A 22,304-nucleotide genomic window follows, 5' to 3' on the forward strand; every position below is an offset into this window, starting at 1 on the left:
CCTTTTGGCACTTAGCAGCAAGGGCAGGTGAGATTCTGGAGAAGGGAGGGGAACAGCCAACATTTTGTAGCTGTCACTCCCTGCCTCCCTACACCAGGATCTGACTGTCCTCACTAATCACTCCAATCTCTCATTCTGTGAGCTCACTCCCTTGTCGTACTTCACCCTATCCCTCCCACACACTGTACTAACCAGGAAAGCTCAAAATACACCTGCTTCCATCAAAGTAAGTCCATTTTTTCCCCTTACATCGGGGATCAGCAACCTTTGGCATGCAGTTCGCCAGGATAAGCACCCTGGATGGCCAGGCAGGTTTGTTTACCTGCCGCATCCGCAGGTAGGGCAGTGGGAAGCGGCGGCCAACACATCCCTCGGCCCACGCTGTTTCCCACAGCCCCCATTGGCCAGGAGCGGCGAACCGCGTCCAGTGGGAGCCGCCATCGGCCAAACCTGCGGACGCCGCAGGTAAACAAACCGTCCCGGCCTGCCAGGGGGCTTACCCTGGCGAGCCACGTGCCAAAGGTTGCCGATCCCTGCCTTACATCATCCCACCTGGAAGTTGTGATGAGATCATGTCCCAGAAACCTGCTAAATAGAGGCAACCAAGGCCCCTCCGTCCCTTAGACCCACTAGCACATGGAAGGTGAAGCAGCAGCAGCATTTGTACACCACTCTGAGGGAGATCAGGAGTCAGTCAGGCAGTTCACCCACAGGGGAAGGAAGGAGATTCTCCGGGCACCGAACTCCTACCTGTCCTGGATGTAATACTGCATATCAAGGTCATTAATCAGAAACGGATTGCACAACTTGGCATAAGCAACTGCCTTATCCAGAGGGAATCCTGAAAAACAGCAGAAGGTGCTATTAATGCAAGTTCCCCACTGTCAGGCCTGTGGGGCAGGGGCTGCCACAAACCTTTACCTTTAGAGTGGAAGGAAATGAGGCAGTCACAAGAAGGCCAGTTCTCCACTGGCTCGTTCAGAATGACATCTTCTCCCATGATCACCACTGTGATGTACTCAAACTTGCACAGACGTTCCAGGATCTGGGTCATGGGCTTTGACTTGGACTTTTTGGTCATGGCACAGATTCCAACCACAATCTGCCGTTCTGGAGGCTGAGGGGAGAAGCAGGCAGCTTAATACTGAGCCAGCTTGCTCAATGAGCTCAAATTGCAAATGGCATATAGAGGCAGCAATTGTGAACAGACATGGGGCTTTCCCCCAACCCACTTCATTTTCTCTTTAGATCCCATTCGAGACAAAGGACTCAGCAGGTGGAAACCATTAAAAGCATCTTAAAACACCGGATTCGCCAACACACGGAAGAGTCTCCCTCCTATCTTTGAGCACCTACACTAGCATCAGAGTCACTCTCTAAACCACTGCAAGCTTATAAAAGGAGAGATCTAATATGTGGTTCTAACATCTCCTCTTTGCATATACATGCGAAAAGTGATGTGGACACATACCCATTGGTGACACAAGCACAACACAGCCAAGCAAACACAGACCATGGACAAACACGAGGACTTGCACATGCTCCCTTCCACAGAGCATTCATTCCGCAGTTAGGAATTGCCATCTTTAAAAGCAATTTTACCACAAAGTTCATGGGCTGAATCTGCAGAAGTGCATGCAAAAATGCTCAGAATTATTTTTTTTATTCTTAAAAACAGTGAGTAACTTCCTCACCTACTCCTCTCCAGTAACGCCAAAAGAACTCAAGGAAATTTGCTCAAACACCACCCCCTCTTTTTTGTTTTGTTTTTTTTAAGTCCCCTAACCTGCCTCCAGCAGTCACAGCCAGTGCAGTTGCTAGAATGACTGTTTCTAAATAGCTCGGCCCTTGTTGTGCCAACGTTTCTACCCGATGAGGCATGGCAGTATGCTTTCAGAAGGACTGGAGCAGAGTTGATGAGGCCAGGCTCCTGCAGGGAACTGCTTTGCCAACGGAGTCAAGGAAAGAGTAGGGACTAATTGGAACTTTCAGAGGCCAGCATTTACACATGGGCTTGGCTACTCCCACTACCACTGGCCACAAGGGTAAAAACCATTAAGAGTCAGAGGAGTTCTACTGGTCTCTTAATAAAGAGCTTAGACCCAGGAGTGAGAATCCTGGGCAAATGGGATCTTCAGAGAGACCATCTTATTAGTTTAGAAGGATTTTGACAATAAGCTAAATGCCCCAGAAGAAGAGATAGACTCATAGAATCGCAGGGCTGGAAGTGACCTGGAGAGGTCATCTAGTCCAGTCCCCTGCACATTCATGGCAGGACTAAGGATTATCTAGACTATCCCTGACAGGTGTTCATCTAAACTGCTCTTTAAAATCTCCAATGATGTAGATTCTACAACTTCCCTAGGCAATTTATTCCAGTGCTTAACCACTCTGACAGTTAGGAAGTTTTTCCTAATGTCCAAACTAAACCTCCCTTGCTTCAATTTAAGCCCATTGCTTCTTGTCCTGTCTTCAGGGGTTAAGGAGAACAATTTTTCTCCCTCCTCTTTGTAATGGTCATTGACTCATACCAACATGTTTAAGGAAATATTTACACTAGGAAATGCTCTGCAACCTCCATCTAGGATCTTATGTGCCCCAGGAAAATATGGAGCAGTGACCTGAACACTACAATCCAGGACAATATGGCAAGGGGAGGGACCAGGGGATTCAAATCCGTCATGCCCCCAAACACCACCTTATTAAACATTAAATCAGATATCAAGAAAACATCTTGGACACGCCCCTCCAGCAGCAAGAGACAGAGGAATCACTAGGGAGCTACTTCATCATTTTCACATAAGAAAACATTCTGCTTATTCCCATCCAGTCCACCACCACCACACTTCATGTGAACACAGCTCCCATTTCTATTTATGGTACAAGACTTGTCTGCATTAACCCTCAGAGGCTCAGCCATATCACACACCTGAGGCCAAAGGGTCAGAACCCATAAAGCTACAGATGGAAGCCCTGCAAAGCCCCCAGAGGGCCCCTGGCCAGCGCCACACAGAAAACAGTCACTTCAGTGCCGTCTGTCTGCATTACTCATGGTGAATTCCTTTAAGTAACTAAGAATGATAAAGGGGTAATAGAGCTCCAAAGGAAGGAAAAGGTACAGTAGTGCCTCTGAATTAATCCCGCTTACAAAGGGGGTTAGAAGAGAGGCCAGTAAGGGGGGTTGCGAATAGAGGCAAAAGGAAGCAGTCACAAGCAGAAGGAGATTATTCTTTTCTGCAGCCTGTACTATCAGGCTGCAGATGATCTGTGATCCAATACAAGGGTGAAGCTACCAGGCCCACCCTGCTGCTACCACCATTTAAAGAACCTGAAAGAGAAAACCTTAGAATTTGCCCGAGTATTGGGTGCTGAGAACAGTGGAGCAATCGTGCTGTATTTGGTGTTGGGTAAGGCTAAGATTTTTGTTACAGATATTTTAGTAAAGGTTGTGGACAGGTCACGGGCAATAAAGAAAAATTCATGGAAGCCTGTAATCTGTTCATAACTTTTACTAAAAATATCTGACAAAATGGGGGGCTCGGCTCTGGGTCCCCCCTCCCACCTTGGGCAGCTCAGAGCTCTGGGGGGCCCCACCGCAAGTGGCCTGTAGCTCCAGGGTTCCCCTGCCATGGCCAGAAGCTGCGGGGGGGCCCTGCAGCTCCCAGCCCCCGGGGGCTGAAGTCACGGATTCCATGGGTTCCATGATCTCCATAAGAAAATTGTAGCCTTAGCGATGGGGATCTAGAACATTACATTTCCATACTACTATGCACACTGCCTGGTCTGTATGGCCTGCAGGTTGTGACAGCGGGGCACCTCTAAAGTAACCACACATGTAAAAACTAAGCAACCAAGGAGAAAGCTGGACATGGGACACACACAAGCACTCCACTCCATAGCACCAGGACCTACTTACCGACTCTGACTCCTCATCGTCCTCAAAGAAATCGATCTCGTCTGTCTTCATGTTTGATCCCAGAAAGTCTGTCTCATCATCTCTGGTACCAACAAAAAACCTGGGAGTGGAGCTCTCGCCCTCATGGGAGGTCGTCAGGGACGACATTACAGCCTGGGTGGCCGACCATCCCGCTCTGGAATCATCATGTACAAACCAGGATAAAAAAGAACCCACAATGGGGAGCAAGCCAGGGCTGATGCTATTGAAAAGAGCCTAAGGTGGGTGGGGCAGGACTAGTGCTGTATGAATGAACCCAGGAATGTAATGGCAGTACTAGTGGAAGGTGCCTGGGTCTGGAGGAAGAAGACTTTAGACTGGGTGGGGACAGAAGCCAGTGATATTGGAAGGCACCCTGAGAGGGGGCGGGGGGAGCACAGCATACAGTGCCATTTCAAACAGGCACCTCCAGTGTGCAATTAATCCATCTGCACTAGCTGGGAGGGTAATGGGGTCATTGCTAAAATTAATTAGTTGGATGTGATGAGACTTAGCCCTTACAATGCTGTACGTTCCAGACTGCTGGCTACATCAGTCTTCCACCCTCGAGGACACCTGCTGATACTCAAGAGGGTGGGGGGAGCTAAGGAGAGAATGAAGACTGCTTCCCAATCCCCAAGCTTCAATCCCTTCACTGGTCAGTAAGGCCTGCAAAAAAAAAAAAAAAAGGACAAATCACACGGGGCACTTAAGTTAGCACGATGGGGGTAGCAGCATTTCGAGACACTTCAAGGAGAATGGGAAGCAATATTTAGAGCACGTGACTGGAAATCAGGATTTCCTGTGATCTAAATCTGGCTCTGGTTCATAGCATGATCATAAGTAGGTCACTTAGGGCTCAATTGTCAAAAAAATAGGCACCCCTTTGTATACACTCCCCGTGCAGGCAGTTTTTCCACACAGAGTTTAAATGCAAATTTTTTTAAAAGTTCAATTAAAAATAGCTTTAAATCCAACATACCTGTTCTTTAAATAATCATTATTTTCATCCATTCAGCCTGGCTACAATCTTTAAACTACTTTAAAGCAGTGGTCCATGGCGCCACAAGCCTTCCGCACGAATTAAATGGGCCGTGGCCAGGAAACAACTCAACTACTCTCCACTTCTGCAGACTCCTATCTGGGAGACCCAGGGTTCGTCTACACTGAGAAATCACATCAACCAAAATCAATTTAATTAATTCAGTGCAGCCTTCCTGCATGGAGACTCAAATCAGTAGAAGAGTGCTTTATACCCATATAGTTTAATTTGGTTTGTTAAAATTTGCAGTGGAAGCAAATGGGTGATAGAGGAAATGGACCCGTACTTGAAGAGGTTTCTCTTACTCAGGAGAGTTACTATTGGCTCAGACATTCAGCTCTCAAGAGATGAAACCATAACTTTACCAGGCCAAGACGTGTGGAATTATTAAAGCTGCTGGAAGATAGGTACAGTTGAGTATAAGCAGTAGGTATTCTTTAGAATTATAAAGTGATGACAGAGAGGGACAGGTAGACAGAATGCAAAGGCCCAAGAATTTAACCTAGTAGGACTCCATAAAGGAAGGATGTTGATGCACAGGAACTATAATTATGGAGACAGAGGGGAGAGAGGCAGGAACAGAAGCACAACAGAAAGCCGGGTTCAAGAGAAGAGAGTGGGCCACCACATCAAATGCTGCACTAAGGTGGTCTCGAGGTCCCTTCCAGTCCTAGAATCTATGAATCTATGAATCTATAAGGTCAAGGGGAACAATGAGTGAGAAGAGCAAGAAGCAGCCAGCAGCAGCAGCAAGTTGGCTCTCCTCTATTGCTATGCTATGGCCAGACAAAACCCCAGAGAGTGTACCACCATGCGGTTATATGCAGCCGCCTCTGTCTCCAGGCCTCCATGTCACCTCACCCCACTCCCAACCCCTAAAACTCTCATCACTGCATTAACACCACCAGCACAGCTCCACCAATGGTAGCTACAGTAGCAGCACCAGCAGAGCCCAGGCAGCCACTAGCTGTTTTACCACCATGTCACCTAGACCTAGTAGTATTGGCAACAAACTGATGATACCCTGTGGATATTAGCACTCCCTCTGATACTCCACTAGTGACAATGAAGCAGTGGGAAATGTCAGAGAGAGAGAGAGACTTTTAAGGGAATGCACTGCACTTAATTTAGATAAAATTTACATCATCATGATCTACACACTGTGATAATTTCATCCACGAGTCTGCAAAGGCAACTGGGCACCCATTACACAGACACCAACATCAGCCCCATGGAAAGTTTCTATCAGATACCCTCTCCCAGAAAATGAAGGTCTGAAACTGTGTAATGGATAAATCCTTGGCTTCAAGATCTTTTTCTCTAGCAGAGGTGGAACCTTGGCACACCATATGCAATTGCTTTTGTATTATATAGACATTGCCAAGGCTTTGTCTGCATGGGTCTTCTCGATCATAAAATCTCCAGGACAGGAATGGTCTCTGTTTGGGGCCACACACCCTGATTACAGCATTCCTATCTTGGTGTTTATATAGCCCTCATTACCACAGCATCTAAAGCATCTCAGTCACTGGAAGACTTGATCTTCACAACCGCCCTGTAACACAGGGCAGAGCAAGTGACTTATCCAGAGTCACACAGGACATCTGACTGAGCTGGGAATTGAATCCAGGTCTCTCGACTCCCAGGGTAGTGCCTTATCCACACTAGGCCATTCTTCATTTCCTTTAAGCACTAACATAATATAAATGCTTAATAATAAAATATTAGTTGAATGGGCATTCCCACAAAAGGAAGCATTGATAATTAGCTCATTGATAAGGACCCCATTTACAGGTTATGGTTCTAAGCCGCTCTCCCCATGAAAGATCACCTGCATGCCCTAGCATGAGACACAATCCAACTGAGCAAAGGCAGCAGATGCATTTGTGCCCTCTTGACTCGATATTTTTGTTTGGTACAAGAGTGTCACTCTAACCAAAGACAGTTTAAGGCATAGATTATAGGCCTAAAACCCCAGCTCCTGAAGTCACATGATGACTTCAGCAGCTCAGCTTTCATCTAAAAACAAGTTCCTAGCCCCCACGATTGTGAAGACAAACCTAAAAAAGGTGAAATGAGTAGCAGATGCAGTGATGTCTGCTGGAATCTGCAGAGTCTATATTCGCTCAGGAGGGGAACTGCTCCAGGCTCCTCAATGGGGTAGTGAGCTCCATGACCCAAAGCTTTGGAGTCCCCACCAACACCACTCCAGCAGAGAACTGTGTGGCCTTGTCTAGACTAGGATTTAAGAGTGTAATGTTACCCAACATGTTAATATCACACATTTAAATCCTAGTCTAGAGAAGGTCCATGTGGAAGGGGAAGGAGGAGTGGCTGGACACACTGCTCGCTTCAGACAGAGACGCCCTCACTGCTGGGGTAAACACCATCCCTAGTTACCATTCCTTCCTCTCTGCCAAGGCAGGAGAAGGACCCCTGCTGCCACTGCTGTTCCTCTCAACAGGAGTGGAACTCCACTGTTGTTCCCGGGGAGCTAAAGGGGCCCCAAACTGCTTCGCCCTGCCACTCAAAGTAGAGGGAAGGACCCCTTCCTTCACCACAGCCATACTGTGTAGGAGGCAGGCCATGGCATTGGGAAAGGCTCAGTCTCTAACCTTACTGATCTTCTCAACAAAGAAGATAGCACACAGCGCTCCAAAAAGGACATAGCTTCAGGGTGAAGACTCTGGACACACCCGACTTCTCAAAACCTGTCAGGGAAGGTCATTGTTACTTACAAAATAAATGCAAAGTATTTCTCCTTCAGCTTCAAACCACCACCCAGGTTTGCCTGAACCTTGGTTAGGCACACTGTTCTGCCACTCTGTGATGCACTCCAACCTCATATCACGACACACCCACTCCAAATCACAGAACACTAAGCAAGTCCACAAATGGAAATTTGAACGGGGGCTCTCTCCACACAAACCCCTCACAAGTCTTATCCCACTCAAAGATTAGTCTACACCAACAAAGATTTGAACAGGAAAATTTAAGAGGGCCTACAGATTGAAGAGGATGGGCTCAAGTTACCATATGTTCTGGACTGTCCACTAGTGTCAACCTTTGCAGTAAGAGGCCAATTCGCCTACTATTTTAAGTTATCCTCATGAGGGTCAAATAAAGACCTAACAGAGAGATTCCAGTGTAGCAGGACTGGAGCAGTTTGCAGTGTTGGGGCACAGCAGAAGTTGTCATGCATTTAATGGAATTTCAAACCTCTGTTAAACGTGTGTATTATTAATTTGTTTTCATGCTTGAGAGACTTTGACAGCAGAGGAAGCCCATTATAGCAGTCTTTGGCACTGACACCCTTCAAAAGCAGGCCAGTCCACAGGTGAATGACGGCTATTTCAGAGGAGAGCCCTGAAAGACTAGTGTGGAGATCAGCTCTCTCCGCCCCCAACTTCTCAAAGAACTCCAAAGGACTTTGGCAGCAACCCAGGCAGTGTCCTCCTATAAAGCCGTGAGCCTGGCCCCAAGCTCGGTGAGCACCTCCTGGCTCCCCAAACCAGCCAGAGCTCCGTGGTTGCAGAGGCAGCGATCAGGGGCCAAAGCCAGCAGCGTTTGCCCGGGAAAGGAGAGAAGGGAGCAGAGGTGGCCAGATGCCAGCACTAAGGGGCACAGCCAGTGGGGACCAGGGTGACCCCGCTCCCCCAGCCTCTGACGGAGGTGGTTGACAACTCCGACCTACATCCCGGGGCCGGTCCCTAGTGTCTGCGAGCGAGCTGGGGGCCCAGAGTCACTGCACCCCCACCCCAGACATGGCCCCTCAGCCCCACCAAAACTGCACCCTCGCTCCACACGCGGCAGCATTGGCCCGGGACCGACCCCTCTCCCCCACCCGGCTGCACTGAACTGGGACTGACCCCCTCCTCACCCCGCCCGGGCCCACCACCCTGGGACCAGCCACCACCTCACCGCGCCCCCTGGGGCCCCGGGCCCGCCCCATACACCCGTCCCGGGCCCGACCCCCCCCCTCAACCCGCCCTGGGATCGACCCCCCGTCCCATCCGCCCGCCCGCCCCCTCCGACCTGGGACCAACCGACCCCCCCCCCACCCGGTCCCGTCAGCCCGGCCGTCCCGGGACCGCCCCCACCTCCCCCGTGTCCCGTCAGCCCGGCCGTCCCGGGACCGACCCCACCTCCCCCGTGTCCCGTCAGCCCGGCCCCGCCGTCCCGGGACCGCCCCGTCCCCTGGGGCCCCGGGCCCGCCCCATACACCCGTCCCGGGCCCGACCCCACCTCAACCCGCCCTGGGACCGAACCCCCATCCCATCCGCCCGCCCGCCCCCTCCGACCTGGGACCAACCGACCCCCCTCCCCGTCACGTCCGCCCGGCCCCGCGACCAACCCCCCGCCCCGTCCCGTCCGGCTGCTCCGGGACCGACCCCCCGTCCCGTCAGCCCGGCCCCGCCGTCCCGGGACCGACCGACCGACCCCCCTCCCCGTCCCGTCCGCCCGGCCCCAGGACCGACCCCGCTCCGTTACTGGTTTAAATCGCGGAGCGCAGCCATTTCCGCGCACTCACCTGCCACCCTCCGGGCGCAACCTAACCCGCCAACCATTACTACCCAATCGCAGCGTGTTTACTGTCACATACAGCCAATGAGCAGCGGCGGGGGCGGGGCATGAAGGAGGGTTAGGCTGGTTGGCCCGCAGAACCGTGGCGGCCGGCCCGAGTAGTGCAGGGAGGGAGCTGTGGGGAGACCTCCCGCGCCGCCTCCGCCCCCCGCCCCTCCTCTCAGACCCCCCCGCCGCCCTGGAGAGGGGGCGCCCCCCCCCCCGCCGCCCTGGAGAGGGGGCGCCTCCGCCCCCCGCCCCTCCCCTCAGACCCCCCCGCCGCCCTGGAGAGGGGGCGCCTCCGCCCCTCCCCTCAGACCCCCCCGCCGCCCTGGAGAGGGGGCGCCTCCGCCCCCCGCCCCTCCCCTCAGACCCCCCCCGCCGCCCTGGAGAGGGGGCGCCTCCGCCCCCCGCCCCTCCCCTCAGACCCCCCCCCCGCCGCCCTGGAGAGGGGGCGCCTCAGACACCCCCCCCCACCCATCCCTCAGCTGGAGAGGGGACCAGCTCCTGGGTGGACAGGAGAAAATGTCCAGTAGAGAGATGAGGGTCCAAAACACTGTACCCCTGACTGGGGAAAACTTGACCCCTAATGTTGAACTGTTCTCCTATGGCACCTATCTTAAAAGTGTGGTCCTGAGATGTTAGAGTATCTTAGTATGCTGCAGCGTATACACAACAGTACTGAAATAAACTCCTACCAATTGAGGGGCTGCACACAGAAAGCCACCTTTCCCAGATGTAAAGCTAAATGTGACCAGAAGTGACAAGCCTTCTGTCTCCAAATAGCTGATGCTAGTCACAAGGTCTCTAGCAACAGGCTGATATCTAACAATAAAAACAAGCACTGACATCATGTGATTGATAACATTAGTATACATTTATTCTAAAAAAGAAAAATATATACTTGCATTAAAATAACGTTTGTCTTGTGTGTGAACATTTTGTAGCTGCTACTGTCTTTATCTTAACAAATTTATTACAAGGGCAAAGTTTGTCATACCAAACTTAATATTATTTTCCTGATGTAAAACCATACATTCTTTTCTGTTGATTGCAAATATATATGTGTGTGTGTGTTTTAAAGTTGCAGTCATATGAAGCTATCCAGGAAGTGTGCTTTCCCTTGTTTAGCCAGGCTAGCAGAGCCTATTTTTTGTGTGGTGCTCACTGGCTCTCATTCCCTCCTCCCCGAATGAGAGAGGGTTGTAGGTTCACTATACTTCTGCGACCCTTCTCAAGACTACTTTCTACCACTAGAGGGCTGAGTGAATTGAGCCATAAATCTTGTTTTTTATGCCTAGATACATCATAGAAACATAGGACTGGAAGGGACATTGAGAGGTCATCTAGTCCAGTCCCCTGCACTCATGGCAGGACTAAGTATTATCTAGATCATTCCTGACAGATGTTTTTCTAACTTGCTCTTAAAATCTTCCATGAGGGAGATTCCACAATTCCGTAGGCAATTTATTCCAGTGCTTAACCACCCTGACAGTTAGGAAGTTTTTCCTAATCTCCAGTCTAAACCTCCCTTGCTGCAATTTAAGCCCATTGCTTCTTGTCCTATCCTCAGAGGTTAAGGAGAACAATTTTTCTCCCTCCTCCTTGTAACAACCTTTTGTATACTTGAAAAATGTTGTCATGTCCCCTCTCAGTCTCCTCTTTTCCAGACTAAACAACCCCAATTTTTTCAATCTTCCCTCAAAAGTCATATTTTCTAGACGTTTAATAATTTTTGTTGCTCTTCTCTGGACTTTCTCCAATTTGTCCACATCTTTAGTGAAATGTGGCACTCAGAACTGAACACAATACTCCAGTTGAGGCCTAATCAGTGCAGAGGAGAGCGGAAGAATTACTTCCCGTGTCTTACTTACAACACTCCTGCTAATATATCCCGGAATGATCTTTGCTTTTTTTGCAACAGTGTTACACTGTTGATTCATATTGAGCTTATGGTCCACTATGACCCCCAGATCTCTTTCTGCAGTACTCCTTCCTAGGCAGTCATTTCCCATTTTGTATGTGTGCAACTGATTGTTCCTTCCTACGTGGAGTACTTTCCATTTGTCCTTATTGAATTTCATCCTATTTACTTCAGACCATTTCTCCAGCTTGTCCAGATCATTTTGAATTTTAATCCTATCCTCCAAAGCACTTGCAACCCCTCCCAGCTTGGTATCATCCGCAAACTTTATACGTGTACTCTGTATGCCATTATCTAAATCATTGATGAAGATATTGAACAGAACTGGATCCAGAACTTATCCCTGTAGAACCCCACTCGTTATGCCCTTCCAGCATGACTGTGAACCACTAATAACTACTCTCTGGGATTGGTTTTCCAACCAGTTTTGGACGCACCTTATAGTAGCTCCATCTAGGTTGCATTTCCCTAGTTTGTTTATGAGAAGGTCATGCGAGACGGTATCAAAAGCAGGAGCGGCTCCAGGCACCAGCGCAGCAAGCACGTGCCTGGGGCGGCAAGCCGCGGGGGGCAGCCTGCCGGTCGCTGTGAGGGCGGCAGTCAGGCTGCGTTCGGCGGCATGCCTGCGGGAGGTCTGCTGGTCCCGCGCTTTCGGCGGCAACTCGGCGGTGGGGACGCTGAAGGTGCGGCACTGGCGGACCTCCCGCAGGCATGCCGCCAAATCTCCGTGACCAGTGGACCACCCGCAGGCGTGCCGCCAAAAGCCACCTGACTGCAGTGCTTGGGGCGGCAAAAAACATAGAGCCGCCCCTGATCAAAAGCTTTACTGAAGTCAAGATATACCACTTCTAACGCTTCCCCCCATCCACAAGGCTTGTTACCCTGTCAAAAAAGCTATCAGTTTGGTTTGACATGATTTGTTCTTGACAAATCCATGCTGACTGTTAGTTATCACCTTATTATCTTCTAGATGTTTGCAAATTGATAGCTTCATTATTTGCTCCATTATCTTTCCAGGTACAGAAGTTAAACTGACTGGTTTGTAATTCCCTGGGTTGTCCTTATTTCACTTTTTATAGATTGGCACTATAGTTGCCCTTTTCCAATCTTCTGGAATCTCTCCCGTCTTTCATGACTTTTCAAAGATAATCGCTAATGGCTCCAATATCTCCTCAGTCAGCTTCTTGAGTATTCTAGGATGCATTTCATCCGACCCTGGTGACTTGAAGACATCTAACTTGTTTAAGTGATTTTTAACTTGTTCTTTTCCTATTTTAGCCTCTGATACTACCTCATTTTCACTGACATTCACTATGTTAGACGTCCAATCGCCACCAACCTTGGTGAAAACAGAAACAAAGAAGTCATTAAGTACCTCTGCCATTTCCACATTTTCTGTTACTATTTTTCCCACTGCATTGAGTAACGGGCCTGTCCTTGGTCTTTCTCTTTCTTCCTCAGTGATGCTCACAATATAAACAAATAAATATTGTGTGGCTTCCACACATCATACCCAGGCAAAATCATTTTAGCTTTACAAGAGGGGACAGCACAGAGCAAATTAAAAGTTGCTTTACAGGAGCACTTTTGAAATCATGAAGAATTCTGGCTTACTAAAGATTTGTCAATACGTTGCCCTGCTGACTGTAAGCAGGGAGGTTCTGTACGCTCAGAACTCAGAAGGCAGTCACTGCCTCAAATAGCAACACATCTCGGGACTTCTAAGCCTTCAATATGCCCCATCTCTTCATTTTAGGGTTTTTAGAGTATGTGCATTTGAGTCTTGTATTTAAGGTGGAGCAAAGTTTGGGAAAAGAAAGAGTCTTTGGACATGTTTGATTGTTAGAGTTGCATAGAAATCCTCCATCTGCAGTGAAAACAGGTAATTAAATTTCTGACTAAGCAGACCAAGGTCTACATTCAGCTAGATAACTTACACCCAAGAGTCATAATAGAGTTGATGGAAGAAATCTCTGGCCCATTTATGTGAATTTTTAATTCAGGGAATACTGAGGAATTCCAGGAGGCTGGAAGATTGGCCATTTTGTGCCAATATTCAACAAGGACAAGCAGGATGACTTAGGTTGCCAGTTAGAATGCCATCAGTCTCAGGCAAAATAATTGAAACATTTATACAGGATTCAATCAATAAAGGAAAACAAGGCTTGTCAAATCAACATAATTTCATTCTTTGATCAGATTACAAATTTGGGTGACAAAGCTAACTATGTTGACATATATATTTAGGCTTTGGTAAGGCATTTGACTTAGTATCACACAACATTCTGTCAAAAACTTACACAATACAATATCAATAAAGCACATGTAAAATGGATTAACAACTGGCTGACAGATCTCAATAAATTACTTGTCAATGGGAGATCATCATTGAATGGGGTGTTTCAAGTGGAGTTCTGTGAGGATCCATTTTAGGTTTTGTGGTATTCAACATTTTTATCAATGCTCTGGAAATAAATATAAAATCATTGCTGAAAAAATGTGTGGATACCACAAAGTTTGGTGGATTGGTAAACAACAATGGGGACAGGATAGTCATACAGAGCAAACTTGGATTGCTTGGTAAGCTGCTCCTGTTCAAATCAAATGTGTTTTAATACAGCCAAAGGTAATGTCATACAGAGGTACAGAGAATGCCTACCATACCTACAGAATGGGGGACTGTATCCTGGAAAGCAGTGTCTCTGAGAAGGATTTAGGGGTCATAATGGACGAGCAGCTGAACATGAGCTCCCAATGTGATGCAGTGGCAAAAACAGATCATGCAATCCTTGGCTATACATCCAAGGGACAGGGAGATAGTGAATAGGAGTAGGGAGTTGATTGTACCTCTATATGGTATTGGTGAGACCAATACTGGAACACTGCATCCAGTTCTGGTGTGCACACTTTTAAAGGGATATTAAAAATTGGAGAAGGTGCAGAGAAGAGCCACAAAAATATTTGGGGGCTGGAAAAAAATGCTTTACAATGAGTAACTGAAGGAACTTGGTCTGCTTGGTTTATCAAAAAGAAGATTGAGAAGTGATTTGTTTAGGGTATATGAGTATCTTCACAGGGAGAAAACACCAGCTCTTAAAGGTCTCTTTCACCTAGTGGAGAAAGGCATAGCAAGAACCTATGGGTGGAAGCTGAAGCCAGACAAATTACAATTAGGTATACCTAATTTTCAACAGTGATGGTGTTTAACTTTTGAAACAAGATCCCAGTGAAAGTTGTGGATTCTTTATCTCTTGATGTGCTCACCTTGAGACAGGCTGCCTTTCTTCTTGTAACTCTCCAGCTATGCATGGCATAACAATTCCTATGTGCAATAGTCTGCACTGCACTGCACTGACTACATACACAAACTCTCTCTCTATGCTGTCTGCACAGGGGTGAAAGTAACTGAGGACACTTACCGGTACGGGGCCAGGGCAGCTCTGGCCCTTGGAAGGGGCGGGGCCTTGGGAAGGGGCGGGGCTAGGAGGTCAGCATCCAGGCCGCCTGGCCCATGCCCCCCGGGGCTCCCGTGTTGATTTAAAGGGCCCGGGGCTCTGGACACCGCTGCTGCTGTAGCAGCGTCCGGAGCCCAGGGCCCTTTTAAATCGCTGGCCCCAGGGCAGCTGCTCCCTTTGCCACCCCCCTGCCTGTCGGTGGCTGGGGGGGCAAAAGGGGCAGGAACGTTAAAGCGCTGCAGGGTCCTTTGCCGCGGCAGCGCTTTAACAGTTGCTGCCCCATCCCCCCCATCGGCGGCCCTGCCGGTGGGGACCTACAGCCGACGGGGGGAAGGAGCAGCGACGTTAAAGTGCTGCCGCAGCAAAGGAGCATCTTTTAAAGTACTGCCGCAGCAGTGCTTTAACGTTGCTGCCCCTTCCCCCCTCCCCCCATTGGCGGCCCTGTTGGTACGAACCCTACCAGCAGGGCAGCCGACAGGGGAGGCGAAAGGGGTAGGGACATTGGGCTGGGTATGAGCCGGTGCAGGTTCTTACCGGTCTGCAGTACTGGCCCGTACCGGCTCACTTTCACACCGTGTCTGCATACCGTATCTACTCTAAGGCGATGGTTCTCAAACTTATTTGCTTGGGCCCCCCTTCTTTGTGTCTGCAGTTGTTTACATGCCGTCCCCTCCCCGTCCCCCTTCCTCTCCCCCTCCACCTTCCTCTCCCCTTCCCCCTTCCCACCCACCAAATACATATACCGCCAGCCAGCTCTGAAGGCAGAGCAGAGAGCAGCGGCTGCTGACCAGGCACCCAGCTCCGAAGGCAGAGCCACACCAGCAGCAACACAGAAGTAAGGGAGACAAGGTGGAAAGTTATATTTGTCATCACTTTTCACAGCAGACTTAGTGTCTCATTGCCACCCTTACTTCTGCGCTGCTGCCACCCCAGGGCTGCCAGCCATAGCCTCACCGTCTCCCGGTGAGGGATTGATGGGGTGTCATAAACATACAGTTAAGGGTAGCTTAAAATCCCTCCTTACCTGTAAAGGGTTAAGAAGCTCAGATAGCCTGGTCGGCATCTGACTAAAAGGACCAATAAGGGGAGAAGATAATTTCAAATCTGTGGGGGAAGGTTTTTGTTTTTTGTGTTCCTTTGTTCTCTCGGAGTCAGCAAGGAGCCAGGGCAGGGAAAATACATCTCCCTAAGCCATATCTGAACTAAGCATCTAATATTGCAGAAATAGTAAGTAATAGTAAGGAAATGCGTTAGATTATCTTTTGTTGAAGCTTGTGAATTTTCCCTGTACTAAGAGGGAGGTTTATCCCTGTAAAGTTATCTTCCATCCTGATTTTACCGAAGTGATTCTTTTATCTTTTTTTAAATAAATTCTTCTTTTAAGAACCTGATTAATTTTTCATTGTTCTTAAGATCCAAGGGTTTGGGTCTGTGTTCACCTGTACCAATTGGTGTGGATATTATTCTCAAGCCTTCCCCAGGAAAGGGGGTGTAGGGCCTGGGGGAATATTTGGGGGAATAGGACTCCAAGTGGTCCTTTCCCTGATTCTTTGTCTAGATCACTTGGTGGTGGCAGCATACTATTCAAGGATAAGGTGGAATTTGTGCCTTGGGAAAGTTTTTAACCTAAGCTGGTAAAAATAAGCTTAGGGGGTCTGTCATGTGGGTCCCCACATCTGTACCCCAGAGCTCACAGTGCCGAAGGAACCCTGGCACGGGGGAAGGGAGGAGGAGAGCCCTCGCCTACGGCAGCGGGGCACTGGTTGTCAGCCCCAGAGCAGCGGGCCTCCAGCTGTCCCCACCTCCTGGGTGTGCACAGTCCTTCTGCAGGAGCCCAGCCACCGGGGGCTGACAGCCAGAGTTCTTCCAAAAAAAAATGGGGCACACAGCTTGCACCTCCCTGGACACATTCCCGTTCCTCCCTTGGGAGGCCCACCCCATAGTTTGGCCCACTGTTCTAAGGCACTATAAAGCTCACCTTGACCTCAGAGGGGTAGGATCGGGCACAAAAGGAACACTACTTGTTCTATAATTTCTGGTTGTAAAATGCTGACAATAAGCTTCAGAAATAAGTTAACATTAATTTTTGATGTATTTGACAATAACGCCACCAAGAGAGTAGTTATGGCTCATGATTGGTATCCATACCATACAATATTGCCCTGGTCTGCCAAGTTTGTCTCAGAATTAGTTATACTAAGCAATTGTCGATGTTAGTATTTTCCAGGTGACTCTGGAAATACAACTCACCTAATAAAACTGAGTTAATATGACAGAATCTGGGTTTCTATTAACAAATGTAATACAGTTGGCAACATCTTTATTAACTGATAAATAGTGTTCATGATCCTTTCAATATGCATAAAATACTCCAAATAAAGAGACCTACCACAGGGCTCAGAGACAACCACTGCCCCAGAGAGCTCACAGCCAAGGGTTTAGACAATATGCAACTAGGACCGGCTCCACGCACCAGCAAAGCAAGCATGTGCTTGGGATGGCACAATTCTAGAGGCGGCATTCTGGCCATTCTTTTTTTTTTTTGCTTGGGCAGTCTTGGAGCTTGGGGCGGCAAAAAACCTAGAGCCGGCCCTGTAAGCAACAGGTGAGGTAACAGACCCAGTGGGAGGAGGGAGGACAAGATAACAGTACAGAGAAGGGCATTAGCGGAAGTTTAGTAGTCAGAGGCAGTCACCAAACTAACTAGTAAATCCAGATTTTCTCTCTCCTTCATGCTGAGCTTCTCATTAAGGCCAAGCCAAGTTGGCAGCATTCAGCTCCTGCCACGCACTTGCACTTGGTGCCAAAGGTCATTGTAACTACGTGACAGCAACCACCTACATACACCTGCCAACAGGTAAACATGGCTCAGACACACCTTAGAGCAGCGGTTTATCAAGAAATGCAAATAGAAGAACCTAGGCAGAGAGAACCAAGGTCCCTGGAACAGAGCAAAGACAGAGACGGTTCTGTCTCAGTGCTGACTTTAATTAATTACAGTAACTAATGCCACTCATATCCTGAAGTTCTGCTCTGTCTTACCCCCATTGTGCATTTTCAATCCAGTAAGAGAGAGAGGATGTTATTTCTGAAAGGCATGTCACAGATTGGGACCACAGAGAGGAAGAAGGGAACTATGATACTTGCAGCTCAGGTCTCAGGGGAGAAGGGTATGGGGCTTACAGTGACAGAGGGGTAGGTGTGACCCCCTATGAAGCGGGGGGAGAGCCAGACAGTAGGGTATGTGTGTAGCAGAGAGAGAGAGAGCAAGCAGAGGACAACTCAGGAGAGATAAGAGTGTTGCAATATTACTCAGCCTACTGATAAAGTAGCTCCATAAGAGGAATTAATTATTTTGCTTATCACACAAAGATAACTGGACAAGTAAGAGGGAGTGTTATGAACCAGGTGGCTCCCACCTTTTGTGTAAGAGACAGAGGTGACATTTGAAATAAAGAATGAATTCCATTATCCAACTGGCCAGCAGCACAGCACACCGTACAAACCGCCACGGGGGTTGGAAAAGAGATGCAGGAGGCTGAGCATGGGAGGTAGAGGCTCCATTCAAAAGCTTACACGGCACTTGCAATCTGAAAAGGAAAGCCACATATGAACTGCAGAGGAAAAGACAAGCACACATTTTGTTAATTATTATTTGATGACAATGGCACCTAGAGGTCCCAGTCACCATCAGGAGAACCTGCTGTGCTGAATACTGCACAAATACAGTGGAAGCGAGTCCCTGCCCCAGAGGGCTCCCAGTCTTGTTGGCTGTTTCATACCTATTTTCCCCTAGTCCCAGCCTTGTGACAAGACACGGCTAAGTCCTGGCTCCCTCTTGAGAGCAAATCACCCAGAAAAGGGTGGGAAGGGGTAGGAAAGGTGTGAGACCATGGTGAGACCTGCACTGCCTGTGAAGGGGGCCAGTGCTCTGGGGAGAAACGTATGCCATTCTAATGGGTGTGCAGTGTGTGCACTCTCCATGCACGCTAACCAGCCCCAGGAGAGAGTGAGCCTCCTGAAACACAGCCTCCCCAGGTTCCCATAAGAGCAGCCATCTCCGCTCTGCCCTCTACATGGATTCACAGACTCCAAGACGCGAAGGGGCCATTGTGATCATATAGGCTGACCTCCCATATAGCACAGGCCAGAGACCTGCCCCAAAATAATTCCCTTGGAACCAGATCATAGATTTAAAACAAAAAAATCCAATTTTGATTTTAAAATAGTCAGTAATGTGAGTCCACCACAACCCTTGGGAAATTGTTCCAATTGTTAATTACCCAACCGGTTAAACGTTTACACCTTTTTCCCCCTGTGAATTTGCTTTGTGCAAATTGCAAAATGAACAGTATCAGGAAAAATCTGCCTCCCACCCCTGCAGCCTCCTTTCCCAAGTAGCCAGGGCCGAGGTCTCCCATCTTCTTTCTTCCTCCACTCTTTCCACTCATCACCTTGACCCCGCCTCCCTCATTTCCGAGGCTCCGCAGTGATGCTGTGCCCTTCAGGGAGAATGGCCCCACTGCTAGCAACTGGGTGGGGAGCACAAAGAAGACAGTTGCTGTTGCTGCAGGGGTTGGAACTGCTGCACAGCTGCAGAAAGAGACTTGGTGCCTGGCACAGCTTGGAGTATGGGGCACAAATCTGGTTGTAAGCTCCCTGATCCATGAACCACCAAGAGCTGACCTGGTCCTGAGGAGCACCGTAGAACAGCCTCAGGGCTCTACAATGTGGGAGCAGAGGGGCATTTTAAGGAATGGTGTCCCTAGCCTCTGTTTGTCAGAGGGTGGAGATGGATGGCAGGAGAGAGATCACTTGATCATTGCCTGTTCTGTTCATTCCCTCTGAGGCACCTGGCATTGGCCACTGTCGGCAGACAGGATACTGGGCTAGATGGACCTTTGGTCTGACCCAGTCTGGCCGTTCTTATAAGCATCCTCTCCCCATGGCTCACTGCAGTGCAGTGCAGTCCGTCATGGGGGGGAGGGGGATAAGGCATGTGAGCTCTCCCTGGAGCTCTGCAGTGGCAGCACATTCAGAGGGCAAATGTCATTGCATTAAGTTACCTGTATTGCTGAGTGCCTCCATTTTTTGTGTGTGCAAACCAAGACACACAGAGCCCATCGTTTAGAAGTGCCAAGGCCCCCCAACATTTTGGCAGGTCAATAAGCAGCGATAGACTCAGAAACAGAGAAAATTGCCAGGGCAACTGCATGGCTGGAAGCAATGGGAGCCCTGCCTCTGGGAAAACTTCACAGCTGCTTATGATGCTGCCGCCAATGGAGCCCAGAAAAGGTAAGGGAAATGACGGCCTAGGAAGGAGTCCTGCAGAAAGGGATCTGGGGGTCAGAGTGGATCACAAGCTAAATATGAGTCAACAGTGTGTCACTGTTGCAAAAAAAGCGAACGTCATTCTGGGATGTATTAGCAGGAGTGATATAAGCAAGACACGAGAGGTAATTCTTCCGCTCTACTCTGTGCTGATTAGGCCTCAGCCTGTTCTGGGCACCGCATTTCAGGAAAGATGTGGACAAATTGGGGAAAGTCCAGAGAAGAGCAACAAAAATGGTGAAAGGTCTAGAAAACATGACCTGTGAGAGAAGATTGAAACCTGGGTTTGTTTAGTCTGAAGAAGAGAAGACTGAGAGGGGACAGGCTATGTTTTCAAGTGCATTTCTTCTCCTTCACCTTTTTTTTTTAACCTCTAGGGATAGGACAAGAAGCAATGGGTTTAAATTGCAGCAAGGGCGGGTTAGGCCGGAGATTAGGAAAATCTCCCTGTCAGAGTGGTTAAGCACCGGAGTAAATTGCCCAGGGAGGTTGGGGAGCTCCCTCACTGGAGATTTTGAAGAGCAGGTTAGAGGAACAGCTGTCAGGGATGGGCTAGACAATACTTAGCCCTGCAGGAGTGCAGGGGTCGGGAATGGATGGCCTCTCTAGGTCCGCTCGGGACCCTGGTGCAAGGGGAGGGTCAGCCTGGCACCCTGGCAGGGCTTGCCCAGGGCGTGGCTGCAAAGCCGGTTTCTAGGTGTGTTTTATTAGCTCAGCTCTGCGTTTGGACTTTGCTCCGGCCCCGCCTTCCGCACCTACCCGGCGCCCCCGGGGCACAGACTCCGCCAGCCCTGGCGCTGCTCCCGGGGACAGCTTGGCCCTGGCTCGGCGCCCCCAGTGCGCAAAGCAGGAGCAGCAGCGGCAGGACCGAGTCCGGGAGCTCCCCGCCGGGCGGGCCGGGGGGGGGATGGCGCGGGCCAGGGGGCTTGCCCCGTGTCGCCCCCGCCCCGACCATCCCCGCAGCCCCGGGCCCGTCTCGCCCGGTCGCTCTCAGCTCCCGAGCCCGGCTCGCCGGCCAGCCCTGCTGCGCTGTCCACAGCTCCGGTGCTGACCCAGGCGCCTGCACCAGGGAAGCGCCGCAAAGCGCCGAGCCCCAAGGCGGCCCCCGGCCCTGCCCCGAGAGACCGGGACGGCAAACATCCCGGGGCTGCACGGCGGGGTGGTGCGGGGGGAGGCGCACGGCTCCTGTCCTAAGCACCGGGAGAGCAACACTGGGGGGGGGGGGGGACGGGACTAGAGGGGGAAGGTAACAAAACGGGGGGCAGGGGGAGCAGGGAGGGGCTGTGGCGGGAGCAGGGGCAGCAGGGGAGCGGGAAGGGGCTGTGGCGGGAGCAGGGGCAGCAGGGGAGCGGGAAGGGGCTGTGGCGGGGAGTAGGGGCCGGGGCAGCAGGGGGAGCGAACGTGGAGGGCCGGGGCCCCAGGGGGCGGGGGGCAGGGGCAGTAGGGGGAGCGGGAAGGGTCTGTAGCGTGGGGCAGGGGCTGTGGCGAGGGGCTGTGGCGGGGGGGCAGGGGGAGCGGGGAGGGGCTGTGGCAGGGGCAGCAGGGGGAGCGAGGAGGGGCTGTGGCGGGGGGCAGGGGAAGCGGGGAGGGGCTGTGGCGGTGGGGCAGGGGGAGCGGGGAAGGGCTGTGGTGGGGGGCAGGGGGCGGGGAGGGGCTGTGGCAGGGGGAGCGGGGAGGGGCTGTGGCAGGGGCAGCAGGGGGAGCGGGGAGGGGCTGTGGCGGGGGGCAGGGGGGCGGGGAGGGGCTGTGGCAGGGGCAGCAGGGGGGGCGGGGAGGGGCTGTGGCGGGGGGACAGGGGAAGCGGGGAGGGGCTGTGGCGGGGGGGAGGGGCAGCAGGGGGAGCGGGGAGGGGCTGTGGCGGTGGGCAGGGGCAGCAGGGGGAGCGGGGAGGGATTGTGGCGGGGGGACAGGGGAAGCGGGGAGGGGCTGTGGCGGTGGGGCAGGGGGAGCGGGGAAGGGCTGTGGCGCGGGGGAGGGGCAAGGGCAGCAGGGGGAGCGAGCGGGGAGGACCGGGGCCCCAGGGGGCGGGGGGCAGGCTGCCTGTTGCAGGCTGGG

The 22,304-nt window shown here is 50.8% G+C and overlaps 1 protein-coding gene across 24 annotated transcripts in view; it reads right to left on the reverse strand.

Moving 5' to 3' along the window:
• The window catches only part of PPIP5K1 (diphosphoinositol pentakisphosphate kinase 1), a 96,536-nt gene extending 86,897 nt beyond the window's left edge, over window positions 1–9,639 (reverse strand). For 18 of the 24 annotated variants that reach the window (XR_010590898.1, XR_010590899.1, XM_005300639.5 and 15 more), the window contains exons 1-5: window positions 7,592–7,731; window positions 4,457–4,603; window positions 3,917–4,091; window positions 922–1,117; window positions 751–841 (exon numbers count right to left, since the gene is read on the reverse strand). Coding sequence is in view for 22 of the 24 variants with exons in the window: in XM_005300639.5 (XP_005300696.1) it covers window positions 751–841; window positions 922–1,117; window positions 3,917–4,063 (434 nt within the window). In the remaining 2 variants the exon portion in view is untranslated. Of the gene's footprint in view, window positions 1–750; window positions 842–921; window positions 1,118–3,916; window positions 4,092–4,456; window positions 4,604–7,036; window positions 7,215–7,591; window positions 7,732–9,454 lie in introns of those variants that run through there. The other 6 variants (XM_065559052.1, XM_065559050.1, XM_065559051.1 and 3 more) reach the window with 5 other exon arrangements.
• Between the last annotated feature and the right edge of the window lie 12,665 nt (window positions 9,640–22,304).

This window comes from Chrysemys picta, chromosome 10 (assembly GCF_011386835.1).
Source record: "Chrysemys picta bellii isolate R12L10 chromosome 10, ASM1138683v2, whole genome shotgun sequence".
NCBI classification, from domain to species: Eukaryota; Metazoa; Chordata; order Testudines; family Emydidae; genus Chrysemys; species Chrysemys picta.